This window comes from Ranitomeya variabilis, chromosome 7, assembly GCF_051348905.1.
Source record: "Ranitomeya variabilis isolate aRanVar5 chromosome 7, aRanVar5.hap1, whole genome shotgun sequence".
Classification (NCBI taxonomy): Eukaryota; Metazoa; Chordata; class Amphibia; order Anura; family Dendrobatidae; genus Ranitomeya; species Ranitomeya variabilis.
The window spans coordinates 154,999,414-155,025,701 of record NC_135238.1 but is presented as its reverse complement, the minus strand read 5'-3'; the positions used below and the strand labels follow the sequence as shown (position 1 = coordinate 155,025,701).

General features: G+C 44.5%; 1 protein-coding gene and 1 long non-coding RNA gene across 5 annotated transcripts in view; one reads left to right on the top strand and one right to left on the bottom strand.

Annotated features, from left to right (window-relative positions):
• Positions 1–26,288, top strand: part of LOC143784186 (thioredoxin domain-containing protein 6-like) — a 70,316-nt gene that overhangs the window by 14,009 nt on the left and 30,019 nt on the right. For all 3 annotated transcript variants that reach the window (XR_013217729.1, XM_077272118.1, XM_077272116.1), the window contains exons 6-12: positions 2,502–2,577; positions 4,423–4,505; positions 4,715–4,807; positions 6,549–6,700; positions 18,707–18,903; positions 25,144–25,288; positions 25,390–25,497. Coding sequence is in view for 2 of the 3 variants with exons in the window: in XM_077272118.1 (XP_077128233.1) it covers positions 2,502–2,577; positions 4,423–4,505; positions 4,715–4,807; positions 6,549–6,700; positions 18,707–18,903; positions 25,144–25,288; positions 25,390–25,497 (854 nt within the window). In the remaining variant the exon portion in view is untranslated. The remainder of the gene's footprint in view (positions 1–2,501; positions 2,578–4,422; positions 4,506–4,714; positions 4,808–6,548; positions 6,701–18,706; positions 18,904–25,143; positions 25,289–25,389; positions 25,498–26,288) is intronic.
• LOC143784187 (uncharacterized) lies at positions 18,799–24,048 on the bottom strand. 2 transcript variants are annotated; one of them, XR_013217731.1, is made up of 3 exons: positions 23,848–24,030; positions 22,602–22,830; positions 18,799–18,933 (listed from the first exon to the last, which is right to left on the bottom strand). It is a non-coding gene; the product is annotated as an uncharacterized LOC143784187 (long non-coding RNA). The 2 variants fall into 2 exon arrangements; XR_013217730.1 differs by having other exon boundaries at positions 18,862–18,933; positions 21,609–22,830; positions 23,848–24,048.

The following is a 26,288-nucleotide window of genomic DNA, read 5'->3' as shown; positions in this document are numbered from 1 at the left end:
TATAATGTGGATATACCTTACCGTCCGCAGGCTGGGATGAGGGGGTGTTCGGATGTGCGGTGCTCATCTCCTGAGATCTTGGTGCCGAGATCCCTATCTATGTATGCGCTGCCCTCGGCCGACAGCCATTTTCCCGGAGTCCAGTCCACCGTTCAGTCCACCCCCACTGTGGGGGCTCTGGGCTTTCACAAGATGGCGACAGAGCCCCCGCATCACTGGACAGCCGCAGCACCCAACGCTCGCAGCGGCGCGCCGCACCGCACATCCGAACACCCCTTCATCCCAACGTTTGGCCTGCAGCAACGCACCACCCTTGCCTCCTGCAGCGGCAACCCTGGGACCCTGCTTCACCGCAGCCACCATCCCTGGTAAGCAATAAGGCACATGGATTATAAGAAGCACCATCATTTTATTAAAAAAAAGTTTTTTTTCCTCCTCAAAATTTGGGGTGCGTCTTATAACCTGGTGCGTCTTATAATCTGCAAAATACGGTAATTAAGCTTGGCCGCTTAATGACGGAACGTTGCTCGATACCACTGCTGCATCACAGAACTATAGCGAATGGGGGCTTATTGCGACACCTATACTACCGTAACAATCAAGCAACAAAAAACCCGACCGAGTCTGATGTTTTGCAACTTGCTTTTCCCGGCTACAGTAGTGTATATGTCGCAATGTGACCCTATTCATGTGTATAGCGCCATGATGTAGCAGCACCGATCAAATTTTGGTCTCATGACAGCTATCGCTGCCAAAGTCACTGTATACTCCCAGCCTAAACCTTTTGTGATGAGAACCTTTGAGCCCTCATAAAGCCCTCATAACCACAGTAAAATTTCACATTTTGAAATGGACTAAAGGTGAATATTTTATTTTAATTCATGAATTAGGATAGTCATAAATGCGGACTTCCTTTCATTACATAGTTACGTAAATTTACATTTTTTTCCATGCGTTCTGAGAGAGCACTCTCCTTCTGATGCAATGATAGAAGTGTGATGTGTGCTCACTGACCAATTCATACATACCCCTTACTGCACCCTTTGTGCCTTTGGAACAGTGTTTCCCAAACTTCAGTCCTCAGGGCCCCCAACACGTCATGTTTTCAGGGTTTCCTTAGTAATGCACAGGTGATGGAATTATTATCAAGCAATCAGAAACTGCCACAGGCTCCCACGTCTGTGCAGGACTAAGGAAATCCAGAAAACATGATCCGTTTGAGGCCCCCAGGGCTGGAGTTTGGGAAAACCTGCTCTAGAAGATGCCGCATCCCCTTTTTTCTGACTTCTATATTCTGCTTTACCCTAGAAGGTGATGAGGCAGCATCTTGAATTCACTTTCTGTCAAAAATCTGTCAACTGAAAGCAGATGGTCAGATTCTACAGCAGTCGCCCGGTTAACATGACCCAAGAGAACCCTAGATCTGGTCTTCACTTCAGGGGCTCAGGGTTGAATCCACAGAATATCTGCTGGCAATAGAATGAATTGAGGAAAATAAATCTTGGCTGTGCTAGGTCAGAAAGATAGAGACAAGGACAAAATCATAGCCAAATGCATAGTCAAGGGAAGCCAAGATCGAGTCTAGAAGGTTAGGCAGTTCAAGGATCAATCTTATAGGCAACAAGGGGTTAGATAAAAGTGTCAGGAACAATGACTAGTCAGTCAGCACCTCTGCTAATAGTGCTCCAAACTAGTACGAAATACAAAAACTGCCAATGATAGAGAGGATTTAAATAGCCGGCTGCTGAACATGTTGTTTGGTTCATATATTTTAAGGTAATCTTAAAAGAGAATCCATGTCCATGTGTTCTGTTAGCGAATATGAAGATCATAAAGAGTTATCCTTTACAGAGAACCCCTCAATGAGCCATAAAAGGGGTCACTAAGTGGTTCCTGTGCAGACAGTCTTTAGCTATCCTTCCATAACATGGACGGCAATGCATCTGTTGATTTTATTAGCCGATCCCTATGGCAGCATTTTTAATCCCTGTGAATGTGCTATAGATCATTGCAGGTCAATTTGAAAGACTAAAGCCCCCTCCCCATACACTTTAGATATCTGTTTGCCTAGCGATGGTCCACCTGAGTGTTTGGCTTGGCTGGCAGGTGTCTCACCTGACTCTCCCATACACAGGAGCGCTTGCTCTGCTGAACACTCTTGTGTTCTGTAAGGGAGAGACACTGCCAATAATCACTGATCTTATCGCTTAGAGAACAAAAGGATTTGCAGTACAAAATTGGATATGCCAGATCCTTATCTCCAGCAACAACCATCTGTCAGGGGCCTCTGTAGACATTGGACTATTGGACAAAATACAAATCCGTCCATATTGGCGGATTCAGCCAACGTTGGTCTAATGTTTATGGGGGCCTTAAAAGTTCAACAGATATAGAAATACAGCAAATATGTATAGTATATCTATTGTACACAGCATGATGTATGACACAAATCAAGACTAAAATAGTGTTCACTACTCACTATACCGTTAATGAATTGCTAGATAAAAGATGAGGCACTTATGGAGGAAGAGGAAGAGGAATTGTCCATACCAGCACAGACTGACGATGATGAACTAGGTAAGTGAAAATAAGTATTTTGACACTTTCAGGCATAAGACTGATGTATATTAGTATGAGTATGTGAGTTTGTGGCCTACAACAATGCTTTTTCCAGAGTGCTTTGGTGTATTAACATGTAATGGTGTTCACTGTAAGACTGCGAGCCGTGTAATGAATTACTAAAATAAAGCTTTAAAGCTATGTACATCTACACTCAGAATTTATTTTTGTTTATTTGCTTCCAAAATGCAAAGTTATGCAACTCTCTAAATAGTGTTCATTAAAAATGTTCTTCTCTGCTCCTGTAGAGTTTCTGTAAGTCCTTTATCTATCTGAGTGCTCCGCAGAAAGTTACGAAGTGGTCAGAGCTCTTCCTCCTGGTTCTGATGGCTTCCTGATCCCCCTTCAGTCTCTTAGATCGGCAACCTGTTTACACTGTAAGATAATCGTGAAACGAGTATTTTTAACAGTATTCGATCACAATTAGCTTGCAATGGAAATGCAGCTTAAGCCCTGGCTTTGTCTTCTGTACTATGAGATGAATTCATATTTTAATGACTTTTCCTATTCTCTGTCTAATTAGTATTGAGTGTAAGGAAGGCAGTCATAGAATAAGTTTGTGAGACATGCTTTGTGAGACATTTTCTGTCCCATAAGTATGTACATAGACATTGCAAAGCTGCATTCACTGAAAGATATGGATGAATGACCTCGGGGAGATCGAAACATCCAACACCGCGGAGACACCATCACGTGTTTCTCAACGCAGTGATCCAGAACACTGCCCCCATCCCTAAAGGGAAATATGCAAATGCATGTAGAAAAGCAGCGGAGACACCATCACGTGTTTCTCAACGCAAGCAATGAATAGCCAGGTCTTTCACCGGGAAGGAACAACCACCTATGCCAAAACATGGTATCCATCCACAGACAGCTGTTTTGGGGTATTTGCCCCTCATCAGTGTGGAGTAGGAATCTGGCTATTAGGAGCAGTGCATAGTGAAAAGACTATAAACATAAGGATGAATGACTTCGGGGAGATCAAAACATCCAACACCGCGGAGACACCATCACATGTTTCTCAACGCAAGCAATGAATAGCCAGGTCTTTCACCGGGAAGGAACAACCACGGGAAGGGCAGCATCCAAGAAAGGAATGTTTTGGCATAGGTGGTTTTCCTTTCTTGGATGCTGCCCTTCCTGTGGTTGTTACTTCCCGGGGAAAGACCTGGCTATTCATTGCTTGCGTTGAGAAACACGTGATGGTGTCTCCGTGGCGTTTCTACATGCATTTGCATATTTCCCTTTAGGGATGGGGGCAGTGTTCTGGATCACTGCGTTGAGAAACACATGATTATGTCTCCGCGGTGTTGGATGTTTTGATCTCCCTGAGGTCATTCATCCTTATAGTAATAGTCTTTTCACTAGGCACTGCTCCTAATAGCCAGTTTCCTACTCCACATTGATGAGGTCCAAATACCCCGAAACAGCTGTCTGTGGATGGATACCATGTTTTGGCATAGGTGGTTTTCCTTTCTTGGATGCTGCCCTTCCCGTGGTTGTTCCTTCCCGGTGAAAGACCTGGCTATTCATTGCTTGCGTTGAGATACACGTGATGGTGTCTCCGCGGGTTTTCTACATGCATTTACTGAAAGATAGTCGTGAATGAGCGTTCTTAAAAATATTTGTTTCATTATTATGTTGCAGTGTAAACAGGCTGCTGATCACCCAATGAATGAAAAAAAACTCGTTCATCAAGTGAAATGATCCTTTGCGCAGCTGAAAAAAATCATAGTTTTAAAGTTTTCTAAAGATGTTTGGACCATAAGAGTAAATTGCCTAATTTTCTCCATCCTGTTGTAGTTCCATCAGGGAAATCTTACACGGTGGCCATCATTAAACCTGATGCTGTTGCTCATGGAAAGGCAGATGAGATCATCATGAAGGTAAGGACGTTGTACCATGTTTTCATGTGTCGGTCTATTATACAATATGAATATTTGTCATATTCTGTTGTCAGACTGTATGTATACAGAAAACTAGAATTCTTCACTGCCCACAGCTCACTGATACTGGGGCGATAGGGAAACAATAATCTGCGTAAAGTCTGCAAATGCTACCTGGAGGAACACAATTACCATATTGCACTTTTCAGATACAAGAAGCCGGGTTTGAAATCTTGGCCAATGAAGAAAAAACTATGACGGAGTCTGAAGCCAGAGATTTTTATAAGCATAGAGCAGGAGAGGTAAGACAAGTTCTTGTTACAGCAAGTTATAAAAACTTTTATAAACCTACATATATATTAGTGTTTACAGACCACAACCGCTCTGCTATGGTGGGGTCCTATCATTTACACTGCCTGCAAGGTGGAATTTATGCTCCATATGAGGCATGCATATTGGTTTGTGCTTTAGAAGTTATTATTATGACTGTAAAAACGGATAGCAGGATTAGCTGATTTAACGGCACCAACAATTAGGTGTTTTGATGTTCACACTGTCATAAGGAGCAGTCAGTGAGACATGGGAAGCTGAATGTGACTGCATTGTAGGCCTTCCAATGGGAACCCTGCTGTTGTATCACTGCTGTCAGCATTATTTGTCTTATGCAGTTTTCCTGTCTGCATTAGTCTTGTTCTGTGACACACAGTGGCATCTAAAAGTTTGGCCACCTCAATCAAAATTACTGTTAATATGACCAGTTAAGCAAGTTGAAGATGAAATGATCTCTAAAGGCCTAAAGTTAAAGATGCCATTTCCTTTGTATTTTGGGCAAACAAATATATATGTATTGTAATGTTTTCATTCTAAAAACTACAAAAAGGAAAATGAGCTGTTACAAAAGTTTAGGCACCCTTGAAGATTTGTTTGCTCAGATAACCAGATAACCAAGGTTTCAAACTTTAATTTGCCTGTTAGGGTTATGGCTTGTTCACTATCATCAAAATACGAAAATGGTTGCACTCAATTGTGTTAAAGCATGTCAATGAAATACATGAAGTGGGAATAGCAAAATGGCTTTTGAAATTTAGGAAAAATACACATGAGACGATTAGCACAAAATTTGGCCAAATAGTGTGAGCCCATCAAACATCGTCAAGGTAATCTCCTGAATCTGATGGGTCCCTGACCTAACTACCCAGTGTGAACACTTACCTATGGCTAATATCTGAATACATGGGTGAATATAAACATCTCACTTGGAAAAGCCTACATTTATGGGTTGTTTGTTCACTATTATCGTTAAGAAAAAACAGATTATGCAAATATCCCAGCTTTATAAAAACCCAGCCTCCTCTAACTTTTTGCCAAAAAACAGCAGCTGCTTATCACTCTGAAAATGAAAATGGTGGAGGCCTGCAAAGCAAGAGAAGGCTATAAGAAGACAGCAAATAGTTTTCATGTTGCCCTTTCCTCAGATTGTAATCTAATTAAGAAATGGCAGTTAACAGGAACAGTGGAGGTCAAGATAAGGTATGGAAGACCAAGCAAAATTTCAGTGACAGCTGCTCATAGGATGAGGCACATCAGAAACCCCGCTTGGCTGCAAAAGACCCTCAGAAAGATTTAGCAGACTCTATAGTTGTGGTACATTGTTCTACTGTTCAGAGACACCTGAACAGACATGGCCTTCATGGAAGAGTCATCAGAAGAAAACCTCTCCTGTCATTGACACACTCCACAAGGAGGGTAAGCCTCAAAAGGTAATTGCTAAATAAGTTGTTCAAAGAATGTTGCATCCAAGCATATTAATGGAAAGTTGATATTCTAATTTTGTGAGAAGCACCTGTATATCCCCAGGCTTGCTAACTAAGCTTTTTGGAGATCAAATATATAGGCCAATACACAGCTCCACTGCTTTACTAAATTTCTATGATACTTGTACTATATAGGGCTGCTTTGAGAAATTAGAGATAAAAATCAAACTATTATTCCTAAAATATTTAAATGACATATCACTAAAATGATTGATATTTGTTTGGACAGGAGAAGTTCCAGGAGCTGGTGCAGTTCATGTCCAGTGGCCCAAGTCATGTGCTCATTATTGCTAAATCAGGAGAAGACGATGTGATCCCGACATGGAGAGAATTCATTGGTCCAACTGATGTGGAAGTTGCCAAGAAAGAAAAACCTGAAAGGTGAGCTGAATATAATGGCGAGTACAACTCATTCAACTTGATTTTTTGAGCTGTTAAAGTATTGTTGTCACGCGGGTGTCATGTCCCCCTGGGAGGCCTGGAGATAGAAGGTCACAACGGGTAATGAATCGCAGGTCTTCTTCTTTAGAGACTTTTTTAATCTATTTTCTTTCCATCAGTGCTGAACGGGTTAAGGATTCTTTCCATGCTGGCTGGGAACATACAAGTTGTTGCTCCCAGCTGCAACTGCTGACATCATCTCCTCTCACTACATATACTGGCTCTGGGCATTTCTTCCTTGCCGGTGAAAGAATATTCTTCCAGGAAAATGTTGATCTGAGTAGTTGGGAGTAGTAGTTGAAGTGTTCTGTATGCAGTAGTCTGTGAGTGTTTATGTCACAACACTGTCAGCTGACTCGGGACCAGTAGCTCCTTCCCTGTCTCTAACTTTAGGGGGCGCCCTAGCTCGCCTTACTCCCCAGGATACATCTGAGGGTGAAGATGCCGGGGCCTCCACCCTTGCCTTAACTCCTGAGTTAGTCCTCCGTCTGTTCTATTCTCCCACCCAGGGAAGAGGGGCGTTACTGTGCACCATAGTACAACAACTCGACAAACAAAGCAACACAAACAAGGATTAACAGAACACTCCAGGCATACAAAATATTCACTCACATATAACAGAGGAATGCACTGGGGCGTGGAGGTAGGGGAATAAACCAAAATAGAGAAGGATAGGGAGTTACCATACATACAAACCAAGGAACAGTCACAGATAACTCCTCCAACTCTCCTTCTCATATGAGCACCTCTCCCTCCGTTAGCCATGCAGCAAATGCTTGCTCTGACAAGGATTTGTAACAGTGCTCAGATTATTAAGGGGAAAGGAGTGGCTTACTGAGCTCATCTGTGATCACAGGGATTTCCAAAATGGCCGATTTACCCCTGTTCTGCCAGACGAAATAAACACATTTAACATGAAGGAGAAGTGCTTCTTCTCAGTGCCGGAGTAGGAGCAATCAGACACTGCTGTCTTCTGGCTCCATACTGTTGCAGTAACCCCGTGACAGTTTATCTCCTCGTCCTTATTCCTATTGAGTTTGTTTTTTTTCTCCCTCTTCCTATCTTCCTCACTATTTTTTGGGAGTGTTTTGTATGATAGTGAGTTTCAGTTATCGCTGTCTGTCTTTATGTCTTATTTCCCTTACATTTCTGTCCCATGCCTCATGGTGTGGGGGAGGGGACAGATTAGGGTTTAACAGGAACATAGTAAGGTCAGAGACCCAGGCCTTTCTATCATGAAGAGTACTCCTGGGACAGGGATAGTTTGGGTCCCAGTTTCAGGAATAGTTTTAGGCCCCTCTCCTTTACTTCAGACTGTCACACCATGACAATTGTACACCCAATCTCTGTTCCAAGTTCTAACATACATATCCTTTACACAACATAGACTCAATTAGTTAGGAAACACATTAAAGTACCTTTCATTTTTGTGCATACGTACATTATATGATGATGCAAGTAAATATTCTTTCTTTTGAAGTTTTTTTTCAGAATCACATCAGTTATTTTGTTACTTTGTTATCGTGGGCGGTTTTATTAATAAAGTCTACATTATGAAACCTTATTATTCATAAACCTATAAGAGTGTAAAACTTATGAAAAAAATATATACATATACAGTGGGCGAAATAAGTATTTGATCCCTTGCTGATTTTGTAAGATTGCCCACTGACAAAGACATGAACAGTCTATAATTTTAAGGGTAGGTTAATTTTAAAATGGAGAGATAGAATATCAAAAATAAAATCCCGAAAATTGCATTGTATAAATTTATTTGCATTTTGCAGTGAGAAATAAGTGTTACGTAACCCCTCAGCACCCAGAATATGTTGTGCAGTTATATGTATGTATAATAGTTTCCATGTGAGATGCATGTCCCTAAGGCATCAGCCCACAGGCTGCGCCTCTGGGCAGAGGGGACAAGATATCCCCCTTCTGACCTCTCCCACCTTTGTAATTCCCACAGTAAATATCAGCAGGCTCCGGCCCCCTGCGGCTATTGTAATGTATGTCTGGCCTGCCGCTTTTCAATGGGCCTGCCCTCTGTATCTGTGTGTTATATATTGTGTCCTGTGAGTAAAGGATTGTCATACTGGAAATACGTGGAGAAGCAGTGATCTGTTATATGCGCCCATGTAACTAAGGAATTCCAGCCAGCGTCCTTCATTCAGACTCCAGCCAAAGCAGAATGGACCTCCTGAAACACGAGGTGGTACTGAAAGAGGTACTCCAGCACGGTAGACCCCGTTACACTGGTGGCAAACAGCGGGATATGATACCCCGTCTACAGGAGGAAAGGAATGAATGGAAAACACCTACCAGAAGTTAAAGAGGACTACATTAAAAGATCTGGTGGAAGCCCGAGGGTTAATCGCCAGCAACAAAACAAAAGCGGATTTGATAGCAGCCATCATGGAACACGACATTGCAGCGCCCCCCAATGTGAACGTGGAGGAGACTGAATTCCAGAGGGAGGTAAAGAACAGACTGGCATTCTATGGCCCAAACCCTGCAGTAGAGATCATACGAGAGGTGATGGCTGATGTGCGTACTGATCTGAAGGAAAAGATGGCTGAGCGGACCAGGATAGAGCTAGCCAAGATGGAGATGACAGAGCGGACCAAAGTGGAGCTGGCCAAGATGGTGATGGCAGAGCGGAGAGAGGAGAGTCAGCGAGCAGGGGGAGCTCTGGCCTCCGACCAGGTACCTTCAACAGTAAGCCACAAAAAGATCCAGTATAATGCCTTCCGACAGTTGGGGGAGGCAGATTAAGACATTGATGGCTTTCTGCAGGACTTTGGGTGGCAGTGTGCCCTTCATCAAGTGAAGCCGGAGGAACGGGTTCAGATTCTGGCCAGCAAGCTGACAGGCCGGGCAGCGGACGCCTATCGCACGATACCTGATGAGGACTGTATGGACTATGAGCAGATCAAAAAAGTGATCTTGGCCCGGTATGCGCTGACACCAGAGGCATACCGCCAAAAGTTCCGCGGACTTATAAAACGTGTAACCGATACCCACGCTGAATGGGCCTGTAAATTACGGCGGTCACTGCTACAGTGGGTACAAGGGAGCCAAGCAACCACTAAGGAGGACGTCCTCCAGCTCTTCTTGTTAGAACGATTCTTTAATGGACTAACCCCCGAGACACAGGAATGGCTTCGGGACAGGTGGCCAACGACTCTTGAGGAGGCCGCTCGTCTGGCCGATGAACATCATGATGCCAGGAGGCCTCAGTTGTCCGGATCAAAGATGGTCGCTAGGGGTCCGCCCATGGACCTGGAGGCCCCCAAACCACCGAAGATTGTAGGGGACCAGCTAAAAACCCGGCCTACTACAGTCCCCCTGGGGCGCGATGCCACACCTGCCATCAGCTGGGCCACCTGCAAAGACAATGTCCCAACTGGACTCAGCTTACCCAGTGGCCAAAGGCGGGAACAGCTACCTTCAGCCGGGCCGCTGTACACTGCTATCAAGGTGAAGCTGACCCGGCATTGGGGGCTACGACTAACCAGGGGGTGGAAGTGATGGAGGAAGTGCTGTATGAAGTAAACCCCGTGCAGGCAGCCCGGGCAGATAATCGACAACAGCATCGACAGGTCGTGTGGGTTAATGGGAAACGTATGCAGGGACTAAGAGATTCCGGCGCAACTTTGACCCTTGTGAAGCCTCATCTCGTCCGGGACCAAGAGAAGACGGACTGGACAGTGGCAGTCCGTGTAGTGGGGGGAGCCATACATCGACTGCCCACTGCCAGGATTCACCTGAACTGGGGAGTAGGGGATGGCCTTGTTGAGGTCGGCTTGATGGAGGATTTGCCTGCAGACGTCTTGCTGGGAAATGACTTGGGGCCCATGTTGTCTGCCTTCTCGGTTGCCCCTCTGGCTGAGACATATCCTGTGACCACCCGGAGACAAGCTCGAGCTGTGGAGGCGGAATCACACTCAGAGGAGGCCCAGGTAAGACATCCCAGACCTACACGTATTCCCACAGCCAGACACATTTTAAGCTGAATTTAAGAGGGAGTTACTTGAGGATCCTTCATTGGAGGGATATCGTGGGAAGGCACAGGAGGGGAGAGGGATACTGGAAGGGGAACAGTTTGTATGGAAGCAGGGACTCCTCTACCGGATCACAGAGCAGCACCACACAGGGACGAGCCCCACTATAAAATGACAGCTGGTAGTTCCCAAGAAGTATAGGCAGGAGTTACTGCGAATCTCTCATGACATACCCTTGGCCGGGCACTTCGGCGTCAGTCGCACCAGGCATCGTCTGACACAAAACTTCTTTTGGCCGGGGGTAACCTATGATGTTCGTCAGTACTGCCAGACCTGTGACAGTTGCATCGGCAAGAGGGGAGATCGATGCAAGGCCAAATTACGCCCCCTCCCCATTGTGGAGGAACCATTTAGCCGAGTAGCGGTCGATCTGATAGGGCCGTTAGCCAAACCCAGTCCGTCAGGGAAAAGGTATATATTGACAGTGGTAGATTATGCCACACGGTATCCAGAGGCAGTTGCGTTACCTAACATACTGGTAGAGACGGTGGCGGCTGCCCTGCTCCAGGTTTTTCCCCCAGGAGATTATCTCGGACCAGGGTACCCAGTTTACAGCAGAGGTGACCAACCAAATGTGGAAGCTGTGCGGCGTAAAGTCCATTAGAAGCGCCCCGTACCACCCGCAAACCAATGGGTTGTGTGAACGCTTTAACGGGACGTTAAAACAACTCATTGGGACTTTTACCAGGACCTACAGGGACTGGGAGAAATTCTTGCCACACCTCCTGTTTGCCTATCGGGAGGTGCCCCAAGAATCCACGGGGTTCTCCCCGTTCGAACTGGTATACGGGAGGCGGGTAAGGGGACCCCTAGACTTAGTGCTAGAACACTGGGAAGGGGAGGGCATCATAGAAGGGGTACCTATTGTACCCTATGTGCTGGAATTCCGGGACCGCCTACAGGAGCTGACCCAGGCTGTACGTGGGAACATGCAGGTAGCCCAGCGGCACCAGCGCGTATGGTACGATCAGAGGGCCAGAGAATGCACCTTTGAGATAGGACAGAAGGTGCTGGTGTTAGAGCCCACTAGGCAGAACAAGTTCCAAGCTGCATGGCAGGGGCCCTACCAGGTAGTGGGGAAAATAGCCGACACCACCTATAATGTTGCCGATTGTGACGACCCCAGGGTTATCCGCATGTTCCAAGTGAATATGCTGAAGCCCTACCGGGAGCGCCCTGAAGAGGTAGTGGCCATCTGTGCACCTGAAGCAGAGTATTTAGCCGGACTTCCCTTGCCGGATGTCTTAGGGGAAAGGACTCAGTCTAAAATATGGGACCAGGTACACTGAGGTGAAGACCTAGGTCCCCGGGAGAGACAGCAGGCGGAGGCGTTGTTGAGGCAGCGACAGAGGATGTTTTCGGGGAGACCAGGGTACACTCACCTGGCACAACACAAGGTTGAGACCCAGGATCAGACCCCCCTGCGACAACCCCCCTTCCACGTCCCTGAGTCTGTACGAGAAGGGATGCGACAAGAGATACAAGAGATGTTGCGTTTAGGGGTCATTGAAGAGTCAGATAGTCCCTGGGCATCCCCCGTAGTGTTAGTGCCCAAGAAGGATGGGACTACATGGTTTTGTGTAGACTATCGTAAGCTCAATGAGAAAACGGTGACGGATGCGTATCCCATGCCGCGTGTGGATGAGTTGTTAGACTGGCTGGCGGGTATTTGACCACCATCGATCTATGCAAAGGCTACTGGCAGATTCCCCTTAGTCCTGACGCTATTCCCAAGTTGGCATTTGTCACCCCGTTCGGCTTATTCCAGTTTCGAGTTATGCCATTCGGGATGAAGACTGCCCCGGTGACCTTCCAGAGGCTGGCTGACCGGCTTCTGGATGGTCTCCAGGACTATGCTTGTGCCTGAAAAAAAACAGAAGTATTCAGCTCACCCATGAAAGTCCAAAAGCTGTGGTTATAGCATCCGAGCAGGGAAAAGACGTCTCCGCTGTGACGTGGATGAAGCATCAAACAAAGCAAGATTTCCAGCTCCAGGACATAAATATAAAAATATTATATATTTATTCCATACTTTAAAATAGCAAAGGCTGACAAAAAAAACGGAGAAAAGATCACACGGCAGTCATAACTGAACGCGTTTCGAACACTAGGTTCTTAGTCCTCAGTACAAAGAGAGGCAGGTCATATTTCCTTATGTGAAACCTCCACAGGTGAAGGAATAATTAACACACCCAAGAAAAAAAAAAAAAGTGAATTTAAAATCCAAATCTGGAACAGCGAAATAACCAAGAAAATGACAGTAGCAAAAGAATGACAAGTAACAAAACAAGAAAAAATAACAAATACATGGACAATTGTTAAAATACATGGAGAAAAAAACCAGGAATACATAAGATCAATCAATATTAGTAAAATAGCATAATTTCCTTTCTGAGATTTAATCCTAAAGGGGCCCTAGAATTAAGATTTAAAATCCAAAAGGCTTCCCTGTCTCGTAATGTTCGTTCTCTGTCCCCACCTCGCATGTTTTTATAAATCTGTTCAATTGCATAGATTTTTAAGAATGAGGTGCGTCTATTGTGAGCTTTTATAAAATGGTTAGACGCATTGGAAACATGTCTAAGGCCGGTTTCACACGTCAGTGGCTCCAGTACGTGAGGTGACAGTTTCCTCACGTACCGGAGACACTGACACACGTAGACCCATTAAAATCAATGCATATGTCATTGATTTTTTGCGGACCGTGTCTCCGTGTGCCAAACACGGAGACATGTCAGTGTTCATGGGAGCGCACATATTACACGGACCCATTAAAGTCAATGGGTCCGTGTAAATCACGAACGGCACACAGACTTTCTCCGTGTGCAGTCCCTGTGGCGTGCAGGAGACAGCGCTACAGTAAGCGCTGTCCCCCCCACATGGTGCTGAAGCCGCCATTCATATCTTCTGTGCAGCAGCGTTTGCTGCATAGAAGATATGAATAATAGTGTTTAAAAGAAAGATCTATCTGTCCGCCGCCCTCCCACCCCCTGTGCGCCCCCCCGCTGTTCTGAAAATACTCACCCGCCTCCCTCGCAGTGTCCTGTCCTGGCCGTGCCTTCTACTGTATGCGGTCACGTGGGGCCGCCGATTAGAGTCATGAATATGTGGCTCCACCTCCCATAGGGGTGGAGCCGCCTATTCATGACTGTAAATGAGTGGCCCCACGTGACCGCATACAGTAGAAGGCGCGGCCAGGACAGGACACTGCGAGGGAGGCAGGTGAGTATTTTCAGAACAGCAGGGGGGCGCACAGGGGGTGGGAGGGCGGCGGACAGATAGATCTTTCTTTTAAACACTATTATTCATATCTTCTATGCAGCAAACGCTGCTGCACAGAAGATATGAATCGCGGCTTCAGCACGATGCAGGCGACAGCGCTAAACTTTAGCGCTGTCTCCTGCACGCTCCGTGTGGTACCCACTCGGCACACGGGCGGCACACGTGTGCCACACGTATGGCCTACGTGAGCTCACGGACACGGATAACTCCGGTACCGATTTTTTCCGGTACCGGAATTATCTGGACGTGTGAGACTGCCCTAATAGTGGGCTGTACAATGTCATTTAGATGCTCCCGAAATCTCTTTTAATTTCCGGATTGTGGACCCAACGTAAAGTAAATTACAATCTGTGCATTCTATAATGTAGATCACGTAGTCTGAGTTACAATTCAAATAATTTTTGATTAAAAAGTTTTTTGTTTTTTAGCACAGAAGAATGATGTGGGTTTTTTTTAACATAAGTGCACGTTTTACATGGAAATGATCCACATCTGAAGAAGCCTTTTGTGGACAACCAATTGGAGGAATTATTAGAGATATCTGATGATAAAAAACAAGTGCAGCACCTAGAGTAGGTGCTTTCCTCGATACAATTTTAATACCATCATTCAAAATTACATCTACTAAAGGGTCATCTCGTAGAATATTTAAATTTTGGCGAACAATGTTGGATATAGATTTAAAATGATTACTATAGGTGAGTATTAGCACCGGTTGATTGTCATAAAATTTATTTGTTGGAGATTGTACTAAATCTGCGGTATTATTACTAATCTGATTTAACGTACCATTCAACAGTGCTGATCTTGGCTTTCTGTCTGCCAAACTAAAAAGCTCTATCTATGGCCCATTTAGGATATTTTCTGTTTTTGAGACGTTCCCGAATAGTGATTTTTTCCCTGTGAAAAGTGGTTTCCTCATTGCAGTTTCTTTTAGCTCTGATTGCCTCCCCCACTGGAATAGCTTTGATAGTATGACTTGGATGAAAACTGCTTGCATGCAAGATTGTATTGCCCGCAGTGGGCTTGCGATAGGTGTGCGCTTAAATAACTTGTTGCGGGACTCCAGATAAAGCTAGATCAAGAAAATTAATATGATCACTATTCCATGTGAATGTAAATTGCAAATTGAAGGGGGTAGTGTTCGAAACGCGTTCAGTTATGACTGCCGTGTGATCTTTTCTCCGTTTTTTTTGTCAGCCTTTGCTATTTTAAAGTATGGAATAAAGATATAATATTTTTATATTTATATGCTTGTGCCTACCTGGATGACATCGCCATCTACAGTGCGACATGGGAAGAGCATCTACATCACCTAGAGACAGTATTGGACAGGATCCACTAGGCCGGAATCACCCTGAACCCAAACAAGTGTCACGTGGGCAAAGCAGAGGTTCAGTATTTAGGACATTGGGTGGGAAGTGGGAAACAGTGACCAGAACCAGCCAAGATTGAGGCCATAGCCAAATGGCCCACCCCACGCACTAAAAGCCAGGTCATGGCGTTTCTAGGGACAGCGGGGTATTACAGGAAATTCGTTCCCAATTACAGCAGCGTAGCCAAGCCCCTCACTGATCTGACCCGTAAGAACCAACCCCGCCAGGTAACCTGGACCCCAGAGTGTGAGGAAGCCTTCCACCAGCTAAAGGACGCCCTCCCCAATACCAGTGTATTGGCCGCACCCGATCCAACTAAACGTTTCCTTGTTCACACAGACGCTTCTATGTTTGGATTGGGGGCAGTACTGAGCCAAGTCGGGCCGGACGGCCAAGAACACCCGGTAGCTTACCTGAGTCGGAAACTACTGCCCCGTGAAGTAAGCTATGCGGCCATCGAGAAGGAGTGCCTGGCGGTAGTATGGGCACTCAAAAAGTTGCAACCATATTTGTATGGATGACAGTTTTCCCTGGCCATCGAGAAGGAGTGCCTGGCGGTAGTATGGGCACTCAAAAAGTTGCAACCATATTTGTATGGATGACAGTTTTCCCTCCTAACGGACCATAATCCCCTAGTCTGGCTTAATCGGGTCTCCGGAGACAACGGCAGATTACTGCAGTGGAGTTTAGCCCTACAACCTCTGGGCTTCACCATCCACTACAGACCCGGCAAACAAAACGGTAACGCCGATGGACTAAGTCGACAAATGGAACTTGTACCAACCCCATAAACTTTGGTCATCCCCAAACCGATCCATTAAGGATCAGACTGTGTATGCCGATCGCGTCGCTGAAAGGGGGAGCCGTATTACAGAACCCCCCAGCACCCAGAATATGTTGTGCAGTTATATGTATGTATAATAGTTTCCATGTGAGATGCATGTCCCTAAGGCATCAGCCCACAGGCTGCGCCCCTGGGCAGAGGGGACAAGATATCCCCCTTCTGACCTCTCCCACCTTTGTAATTCCCACAGTAAATAGCAGGCTCTGGCCCCCTGCGGCTATTGTAATGTATGTCTGGCCTGCCGCTTTTCAATGGGCCTGCCCTCTGTATCTGTGTGTTATATATTCTGTGTCCTCTGAGTAAAGGGTTGTCATACTGGAAATACGTGGAGAAGCAGTGATCTGTTATATGCGCCCATATAACCAAGCAATTCCAGTCAGCGTCCTTAATTCAGACTCCAGCCAAAGCAGAGTGGACCTCCTGAAACACGGGGTGGTACTGAAAGAGGTACTCCAGCACTGTAGACCCAGTTACAATAAGTATTTGACCCCTCTGGCAAACAAGACTTAATACTTGGTGGCAAAACCCTTGTTGGCAAGCACAGCAGTGAGACTTTTTTGTAGTTGATGAAGAGGTTTGCACACATGTCAGGAGGAATTTTGGTCCACTCCCCTTTGCAGATCATCTCTAAATCATTAAGATTTTGAGGCTGTCGCTTGGCAACTTGGAGCTTCAACTCCCTCCATAAGGTGTCTATAGGATTAAGTTCTGGAGACTGGCTAGGCCACTCCATGACCTTAATGTGCTTCTTTTTTAACCAATCCTTTGTTGCCTTGGCTGTATGTTTTGGGTAATTGACTTGCTGGAAGACCCAGCCACGACCCATTTTTAATGTTCTGGCGGACGAAAGGAGGTTGTCACTCAGGATTTTATGGTACATGGCTCCATCCATTCTCCCATTGATGTGGTGAAGTAGTCCTGAGCCCTTAGCAGAGAAACACCCCCAAAACATAATGTTTCCACCTCCATGTTTGACAGTGGGCACGGTGTTCTTTGGGTCATAGGCAGCACTTCTCTTCCTCCAAACATGGCGAGTTGAGTTAATGCAAAAGACCTCAATTTTTGTCTCATCTGACCACAGCACCTTCTCCCAATTACTCACAGAATCATCCAGGTGTTAATTGGCAAACTTCAGATGGGCCTGCACATGTGCCTTCTTGAGCAGGGGGGCCTTGCTGGCGCTGCAGGATTTTAAACCTTTAAGGCGTAATGTGTTAGCAACGGTTTTCTTGGTGACTGTGATCCCAGCTGCCTTGAGATCATTAACAAGTTCCCCCCGTGTAGTTTTAGGCTGATCTCTCACCTTCCTCATGATCAAGGATATCCCATGACATGAGATTTTGCATGGTGCCCCAGATCGATGTCGATTGACAGTCATTTTGTATTTCTTCCATTTTCTTACTATTGCACCAACAGTTGTCTCCTTCTCACCCAGCGTCTTACTTATGGTTTTGTAGCCCATTCCAGCTTTGTGCAGGTCTATGATCTTGTCCCTGACATCCTTATAAATCTCTTTGGTCTTGCCCATGTTGTAGAGGTTAGTGTCTGACTGATTAATTGAGTCTGTGGACAGGAGTCTTTTATAAAGGTGACTATGTAAGACAGCTGTCTTTAATCCAGATAACAAGTTGATTAGGAGCGTCTAACTGGTCTGTAGGATCCAGAACTCTTAGGCTAGTTTCACACTAGCGTCGGGAACAACCCGTCGCGGTGCGTCGGGCCGACGTTCCCGACGCTAGGGTGGTCTCCGCCGCACAACGGGGGCAGCGGATGCATTTTTCCCACGCATCCGCTGCCCCATTGTGAGGTGCGGGGAAGTGCGGGGAGGTGGGGGCGGAGTTCCGGCCGCGCATGCGCAGTCGGAAAAAAGTGGACCGTCGGGAGCAAAAAACGTTTTTTTCTCCCGACGGTCCGCTACCACACGCCCAAGCGTCGCAAAACGGACGCGACGTTTGGCAATGCGTCGCAAATGCGTCGCAAATGCGTCGCTAATGTTAGTCTATGACGAAAAAACGTATCCAGCAAGAACTTTTGCTGGATGCGTATTTTCGGCAAAACGACGCATTTGCGACGTATTGCAGTTAACGCTAGTGTGAAACTAGCCTTAATGATTGGTAGGGGATCAAATGCTTATTTCTCCCTGCAAAATGCAAATACATTTATATAATTTATACAATGTGATTTTCTGGATTTCATTTTTGATATTCTGTATCTCAATGTTAAAATGAACCTACCCTTAAAATTATAGACTGTTCATGTCTTTGTCAGTGGGCAAACTTACAAAATCAGCAAGGGATCAAATACTTATTTCCCCCACTGTAAAATAAAAATATATTTAAAAGTCGGATAAGTGAAAACAGTAAAAATGTGTTGTTGCTCCTAGTTTACGAGCTCAGTACGGCACTGAAGTTCTGTATAATGCAGTCCATGGAAGTAACGACAGAGAACAGGCCAGCAGAGAATTGGCATTCTTCTTCCCAAGTTTTAAACTTCAGCAACAGCACACAGAGGAATCAGCCTCCAAAACTCCAGAAAGGACTTTGGCATTGATCAGACCTGATCTTCTGAGAGACAGGAAAGGTAGGGATGTGGTACCTCATCTTAAAAGTGCTGGAACACAAGTAATAATACATTAGTAATTGCCATTATGATTATGATTTTAACTCTTGGGTGGTAGATGTTTTCACCTTTTATTACATTTGAACATTGTGGACAGTTTTAACACGGGACTGAACCATTCTTTCTATTGGCGAGAAACACTTGATGTGGTAATTTCACATTAATCTAAAAATATACAGAAACCGGTTTTCTTGGATATTTTATCCTTATTTATAAGAGATTAAAGGCAGCTTTTTTTAATCTCTGGGATGGTAGAATACGCTTTTCCTAAACTACATCAATGTCTCTGGACTAACTGGCCAATTCTATGTGTATAAGGGTGGATCCTATGCATAAAGAGGATCCTATATTTATTACTCTACCTTTCCACGAAGCTTACTTCTATTTCATCTAACCCCTTTTTCTCTTATGCCCTCGTCTGATACACTGCGCTCCACCCTAATATACTGTGATTTGTGTATTGCTATCTTAATTGCTGGCGAGCAGCTACTCTCAAAGTGTAGAATACCGTTTCAATCTGTGTTTTTCTATGGAGGCTAATGGACAGAGTTCCGACTATTTTTATTGACTTTTGTGTCCATGAAGCTGATAATATTTTGACTGTGGATTATGGTGAATTTCAGCTTTCACTACATAGAATTCATGTATCTCAGGAAGTCCAATAGGTTCCTAAGTGACTTCTCCTATGTGCAAAAAAATGTTGGCAACAAATCTACCCCAGATTTTTGCAGGTTGTACAAATAAAATATGGTCATAGATCTAGTTCGCAATAAAATTCTGGCATATAACAATTCGCACAAGGGGGGCTGCTTTTGAGTCCTTCATGGTTCCACGGCTCTGTGCAAAAATTGTGCCTGAAGGAGGAAATAATTGTCATGTAAGACAGTCCCCAACAGATCCGATAAGAACTGTTGTTGGTCAGGTGATAATGTACTAGCAGAAGCAGCTTACTCATTGCAGCTATATCCTTTTTGTGCCCAATAAATATATAAAGGCCCATCAGTAGAGATGATAAATATATTCAAATGGAAATTAATTCTACTCCAATATTTAAAAAAATCCACATTCACGAAAATGCTGATTGTTTTGCAGTTTGCATCCACGTGGATGCTGCAGAATCGTGGCCATTGGCTACCATTTTTCTGGATCGTAAAGGACCACTAAGGCTAGTTTCACACATAAGGTTTTTTGCATCAGGCACAATCTGGCAAATTTGTAAAAAAATCTGTTTTTTTTCCACCGGATCCGTTTTTTTCTTATATTGTTGTATTAGTGCCGGATTGCGTCTGATGTCCCAACGTTTCATCCGTTTTTTGCCGGATCCGTCAAAAATTAGTTTACGGACGGTGAAAACGTCCAGAGCAACGTTTTTTCTGTCCGGCGGAAAACCGCACAACGACTGATCCGGCCAAAAACGTATGAAACGCAGGTATAAATGGCCGATTTGTAACAGAAATCATGCATTTTCCATTCTGAAATCTCTCTCTCTCTTTCTCCTCCACCCGGAACAGGAAGTCACTGTATTCCCAGGTGAAAAAACAAAAAATGGATCCAGCAGAAAAAACGGATCCGTCGCTTCAGTTTTTCACTATTTGCGACAGATCCGTTTTTTTAGAAAATTAGCTGGATTGTGCCTGAAACAATAAACCTGATGTGTGAAAGTAGCCTAAAAGGTTAAAAAATAAAAAACTTATACTCATCTTACCTCACACTACTCTGGCCCTTCCACTCTGCACTGTCCTCTATTCCAGAGGTGTCAAACTGCATTCCTCGAGGGCCGCCAACAGGTCATGTTTTCAGGATTTCCTTGTATTGCACAGGTGATAATTTAAACACCTGCACAGAATGATTCCAGCACCTTGTGGAATGCTAAGGAAATCCTGAAAACATGACCTGTTGGCGGCCCTCGAGGAATGCAGTTTGACACCCCTGCTCTATTCATTCCTTGGTGCATCTTCTTATCACTGCTGAGCGCTGATTCCCCCTCATTTCTGCACATGCAAGAAGACCGAGATCACTATGCATGTCATGCAGGGAATTCAGCTCTTGGTGGCAGTGATAAGAACATGCGCCGAAAACTGGATGGGGACAGTGAAGAGTGGAGTATAAGTACCGTACTTTTTTTCATTTTTTGCAATGTAGGTTTATTATACTCTGGGATCTGGAAAGACTTCAGTGTATAATAAGGGACATTCAATTTCAAGGAGAATAACTTTGCTGCAAATTAAATTTCCTAAGAAAATCCATGCTATTTGGCAAATTTGAATTTTGTCAGATCCGCTCATCTCTACTCACCATGGTAACCAGCCAGATGTCATCTGAAATCACAGTCATATCAATTTACATACCCCAGCAGAATTTTTGCTTTCTTGGCCTTTTTTCAGAGAATATGAATGATAACACCAAAACTTTTTCTCCACTCATGGTTAGTGATTGTGTGAAGCCATTTATTGTCAAACTACAGGGTGGGTCATTTATATGGATGCACCTAAATAAAGTGGGAATAGTTGGTGATATCAACTTCCTGTTTGTGGCACATTAGTATATGGGAGGGTGAAAACTTATCAAGATGGGTCGTGACCATGGTGGCTTCAACATCCAACACAACGGCTTGATCAACCCCTGGGTATTGCTTCCATAGACAGGTAACTCCTGGCTGAGCCTACCTGATTCATCATGTGGCCTGTCACGTTGCAGATTGGAGAACCTTGCCATGGGATTTATTCGTAAGTCCTCTTCTCTTGATAAAGAAGGATGGTTCCCTATGTCCCTGTATTGACTATTGCCATTCCTCAGTTACATTGTTTCCAGCCAGGGTCTCGAGATGGATCCTGAGAAGGTTTCTGTGATTCTCTCCTGGCTTCACCATTACGGTTTACGTGCCATCCAGCGCTTCATGGGGTTTGTCAGTTTCTATAGGCAGTTTATCCCTCACCTTTCGTGCCTCATGGCACCCATCTCTGCCCTAACCAAGAAGGGGGCGAAGGCCAGGATCTGGCCTGAGTCTGCCATGTTGTCCTTGCAACACTTGAAAGAGGCTTTTGTGAGAGCTCTGGTGCAGCATCATGCCCTCCCTAACAAACAGTTTCTTCTAGAAGTGGATGCCTCCTCTATCAGTGGTGGAGCAGATCTTTTCCAAAGAACTTCGCCTGGGAAATCTGACTCCCGTGGGTTCTTTTCTAAACTGTTCTCACTGGCTGAGTGTAATGACTCTATTGGGGATCATGAACTACTGGCCATAAAGATGACACGAGAAGAATGGCGTAATTTACTGGAAGGCCCCAGTTCTCCAGTAATAATATAATATTCAGTAATAATATACACTGATCATAAGATTTCTGTAGTCCACTCAACGGTTAAATCCTTGTCATGCCAGGTGGGCACTCTTGTTCGCTCATTTTGATTTTAAGCTACACTTCTGTCCAGCGGAGAACAATGTTACAGCGGCTGCTCTGTCTCGATCTTTTGATGTGACTGATTCTGTGGAGGAGGCTCAGCACATCATGGACCTGGTCAGGATTGTTGAAGCAACCCCTGTCCTCCTGAAATACATTTCTCCTGGGAAAACCTCTGTTCCTTCTGCTAAGAGAAGGAGAATACTGTCCTGGAGACACAAATTCAGGCTAGCCACCCATGTGGGCATACACAAGTCTACTGACCTAATTTCTCTCCGCTTTTGGTGACTCTTTCTAGCCAAGGATGTTCAGGACTTTGTGACCACTTGTCCACAGTGCGCCAGGAACAAGTCTTGCAGGAACAAGCCTGTTGGTCTCCTTAAGTCTATGATAGTTCCTTCTGCACCATGGCAACATATCTCTATGGATTTCTTCATGGACCTGCCCCTCTTCGAAGGTTGCACAACCATTTGGGTCATGGTGGACCGGTTCTCTAAAATGCAAAAGAGGAAAATGGTCTCCAGTGAAGGAAGGCAAGAATGTAATCACATACTTTTAATTAGTCCAATATAAAAATACAAAAGATGCTGGTAACCACTAGAAATCCACACGACAAACAGACACGTTTCAGCAACAAGCCTTAATCATGGCGTAAGATGGTTTACTTTATCCCCTTGGTTGGCCTGTCTTCCGCTCCCAAGCTTGTCCACAATCTTCTTACAGCATGTGTTTTGTCTCCATGGTCTCCCTCTTCTGCTTACCAAGCATAGACCATTGGGTAAGTGGAACGGGTTAACCAGACACTCGAGAACTATCTTTGAAACTTTGTTTCTGCTCACCAGTATGACTGTGTACAACTACTCCCATGGGTGGAGTTCTCCTACAATAACCACATGGGGAGTCTTCTGAGATATCCCCTATGTCCGCTTCTTCCAGGGTACCAGTTGCAGATTCTTCTTTTGCCAACTTTTTCCAGATCTGGCAGCAAACTCAGGCCTCCCTCCTTAAGGCCATGTCACTGATGTAGACTCATGCGGATAGGAAGCAAGGTTCGCCAACTCACTATCTACCTGGAGAAAAGGTTTGATTGTCTTCACGGAATGTTCACCTGTTGGAATCTTGGTCCACTCAAAATCATCAGACAACTCAATCTGGTGACCTACAGTATTCTACTTCTGCTAAATATACGGATCCTGTACTCCTTACACGTCGCACTTTTGAAGTTGGTGATCCTGAATCACTTCTCTAAGGTCCACAGTCCTTCCTTTACTTCCATTCCTGAGGGGCCTTCAGATGTGTCCAAGGTCAAAGACAATCTGGATTCCAAGAGGATCCTAGTGGAGTCATTTTATTTGGTTGATTAGAAGGGCTTGGGAGCCTGCAGAGAACATTTGCTCTCCGATGGTCCTTGAAAGATTTCTCCATCAGTCTCGGCAAATAAGTAGGGTGTATAAGGGGGAATATCATTACTCTAGCCACTCGCATTCCTTCTAAGCGCCACCCTACTCACCTGTGTTTCACTCTGCTCCACCCAGTGCCTGGCCATCACTCAGAGCTGCCTTGTGCTTCTGTTCCAGCTTTGCTGTTTGTGAGTCATAAGTGGGTGCTGCTGAAATCAGCAGGAATTTGAATCCATTCTGTCCTGCAGAGATCTGCTTCCCCGGCCTGTCACCTGCCATCAGATAATATATCAGGCGACTCTACCCTCCAGTCCTCGCCTGAACTTAGGTTCTAGTATCTAGTCTCTAGCTTCTTGTATTGGTGTATTCCTGTTTTGTCTCACCTGTTAGCGACCCGACTTGCATCCATTTTCATTGCTTACATCCATTTTCAGCAACTATGAAAGTTTGGACTGGATCATATCATTTAGGGGTGGTGAATGAGCTTTGCAACCTTAATCTCAAATTTTGAAATCTCAACATTGTGTTTGTTGATGTATTCTTTTCTGTGGTCTTCTTGTTTTTTTTCCATAAAAGGAGTCTTTACTGTAATGTTGCAAAAAATTCGCCCCTAATCAAGTTCAATTTGGTGGGGTTAAAGGTGCCTCACATGAGGTTATTATGTCGTGCGAGTCATGCACCCAATCTGCGTCGGCGTCACTGTCCCACTGTATAAGTAATCAATAGGGAGTAAGAGAGCAGTCGCAACCCTGAATTCCCTTTGATTACTTACGGTATATGTCCGAATGTGGGGATAGAGATGCCGGTGCAGCGCAAGGGCTCACGTGACATTATAGCCTCAGTCCCCTGATAACGTCAGTCTATCTAGTGAAACATCTTGGGGAGGCTTAGGAGCACTTTTTAGTACCATTAGTCAGTGTGTCTATGGGGTTACTCCATAATAGGATAATATAGGTAGCGACCGCACCAAAATATCCGTACCCATAAAAGAGACATTGACTATTGGAACACCAAGCACATTCATGACTTTAGTGGAATAAGCAGTATATTTGTGTCCATAGATATATACTGACTGAAGCGGATTTTAACAGTTTTTTTCCTTTAATAGTCTTTTTAAAAGTTAAATTGTATGATCTTTAGTTAAGGATTACGATATTTGCCTTCGGAAATCACGTGACATAATAAACTCACATGGACCCCGGGAACTTGAGTATCGGCATAGGGAGGTGAGTATAGATGTTTTTATTTTATCAGAGGCAAACATTCAGATTGAGAAGGGGTTGTCCTAGTAGTGGACAACCACTATAAGTGACCCGTCGTCGTAGGTGCCTCGCTAAGTGATGCAAATATTTTGTAAATTGCATTTTAGTTGGAGGAAAAACTTTCCAGTCTTTACTATATTTCAGATGAGGTTCTGGAAAGTATTCGAGATGCCGGATTCTCCATCGCGATGCAGAAAGAGATAATGTTGACTGAACAACAAGTTCACGAGTTTTACAAGGAGCATATAGACCAAGAGTATTTTCTAGCCCTGAAGCAGCAAATGATGAGGTGAATTACTGTTTAACCCACTTATATCACATATAATAATTTTCTCTATTATATATACTTGTATTCTTTTAATTTGTTCTTTTGTCTTATTTGTCTTTCAGTGGTCCTGTCCTCGCCCTAGCACTTGTAAAGGATGATGCCATAAAACACTGGAGAAATTTGTTAGGCCCGGCTGATCTTACTGAAGCAATGAATAAAGCACCAGATAGGTTGGTATAAAATTTGGCTTAATTTTCATTGTCGTGAAAGGGAGCAGAGATGTCGTCTGTCTGACTTGAAAGCCTTGAGAATGCTGACAAACTTTCTGACCATTGACACAATTGATTGCTACACGGATGTACACTGTAATAACATTATGTTAATAATATTAGGGAATCTTTATTTATAAAGTTCCATAATAGGTTAGTATACGTTTAGTGAAGATTAAGTTTCATTTTTTTAACCCTTTAAGGAAAATCTGCCAGTAGGGTTTCATTATGTAATCTGAGAGCAGCATAATGTAGGGGATGAGATCCTAATTCCAGCGATGCATCACTTACTAGTGTGCATGTTGTTTCATTAAAAACACTGTATTATCAGCAAGAGATTATCACTAGAGGACTAGTTGTCTTGTGCTGTGTAGTCCTCCTGCTCTGAGTAACCACGCCCCCACCACTGATTGGCAGTTTGCTGAAGTGTACACGGAAAGCTGCCAATCAGTGTTGTGGGCGGGGTTATACACAGCTCAGCATTCTAAGCTGGAATCAGGGTCTCTGTCTTTACTTCATGATGCTCGCAGATGTGGTCACAACAGCCTGGTGGCACATTCTCTTTACCTATAAAACACATTTTTGTCATAGGTCTCTCAGAGGTATATGAAACCGGTCTCTAAACAGAAAAAGCACAAAAAGAGGATTCGGAGATCCTCCAAAAATAGAAAAAACAGCAACAAAAGGCAGAGATTCTTACCTGCCTAGGCCTCCAAACAAATGCATTGCATTTGCATTTGTTTGGAGGGCTA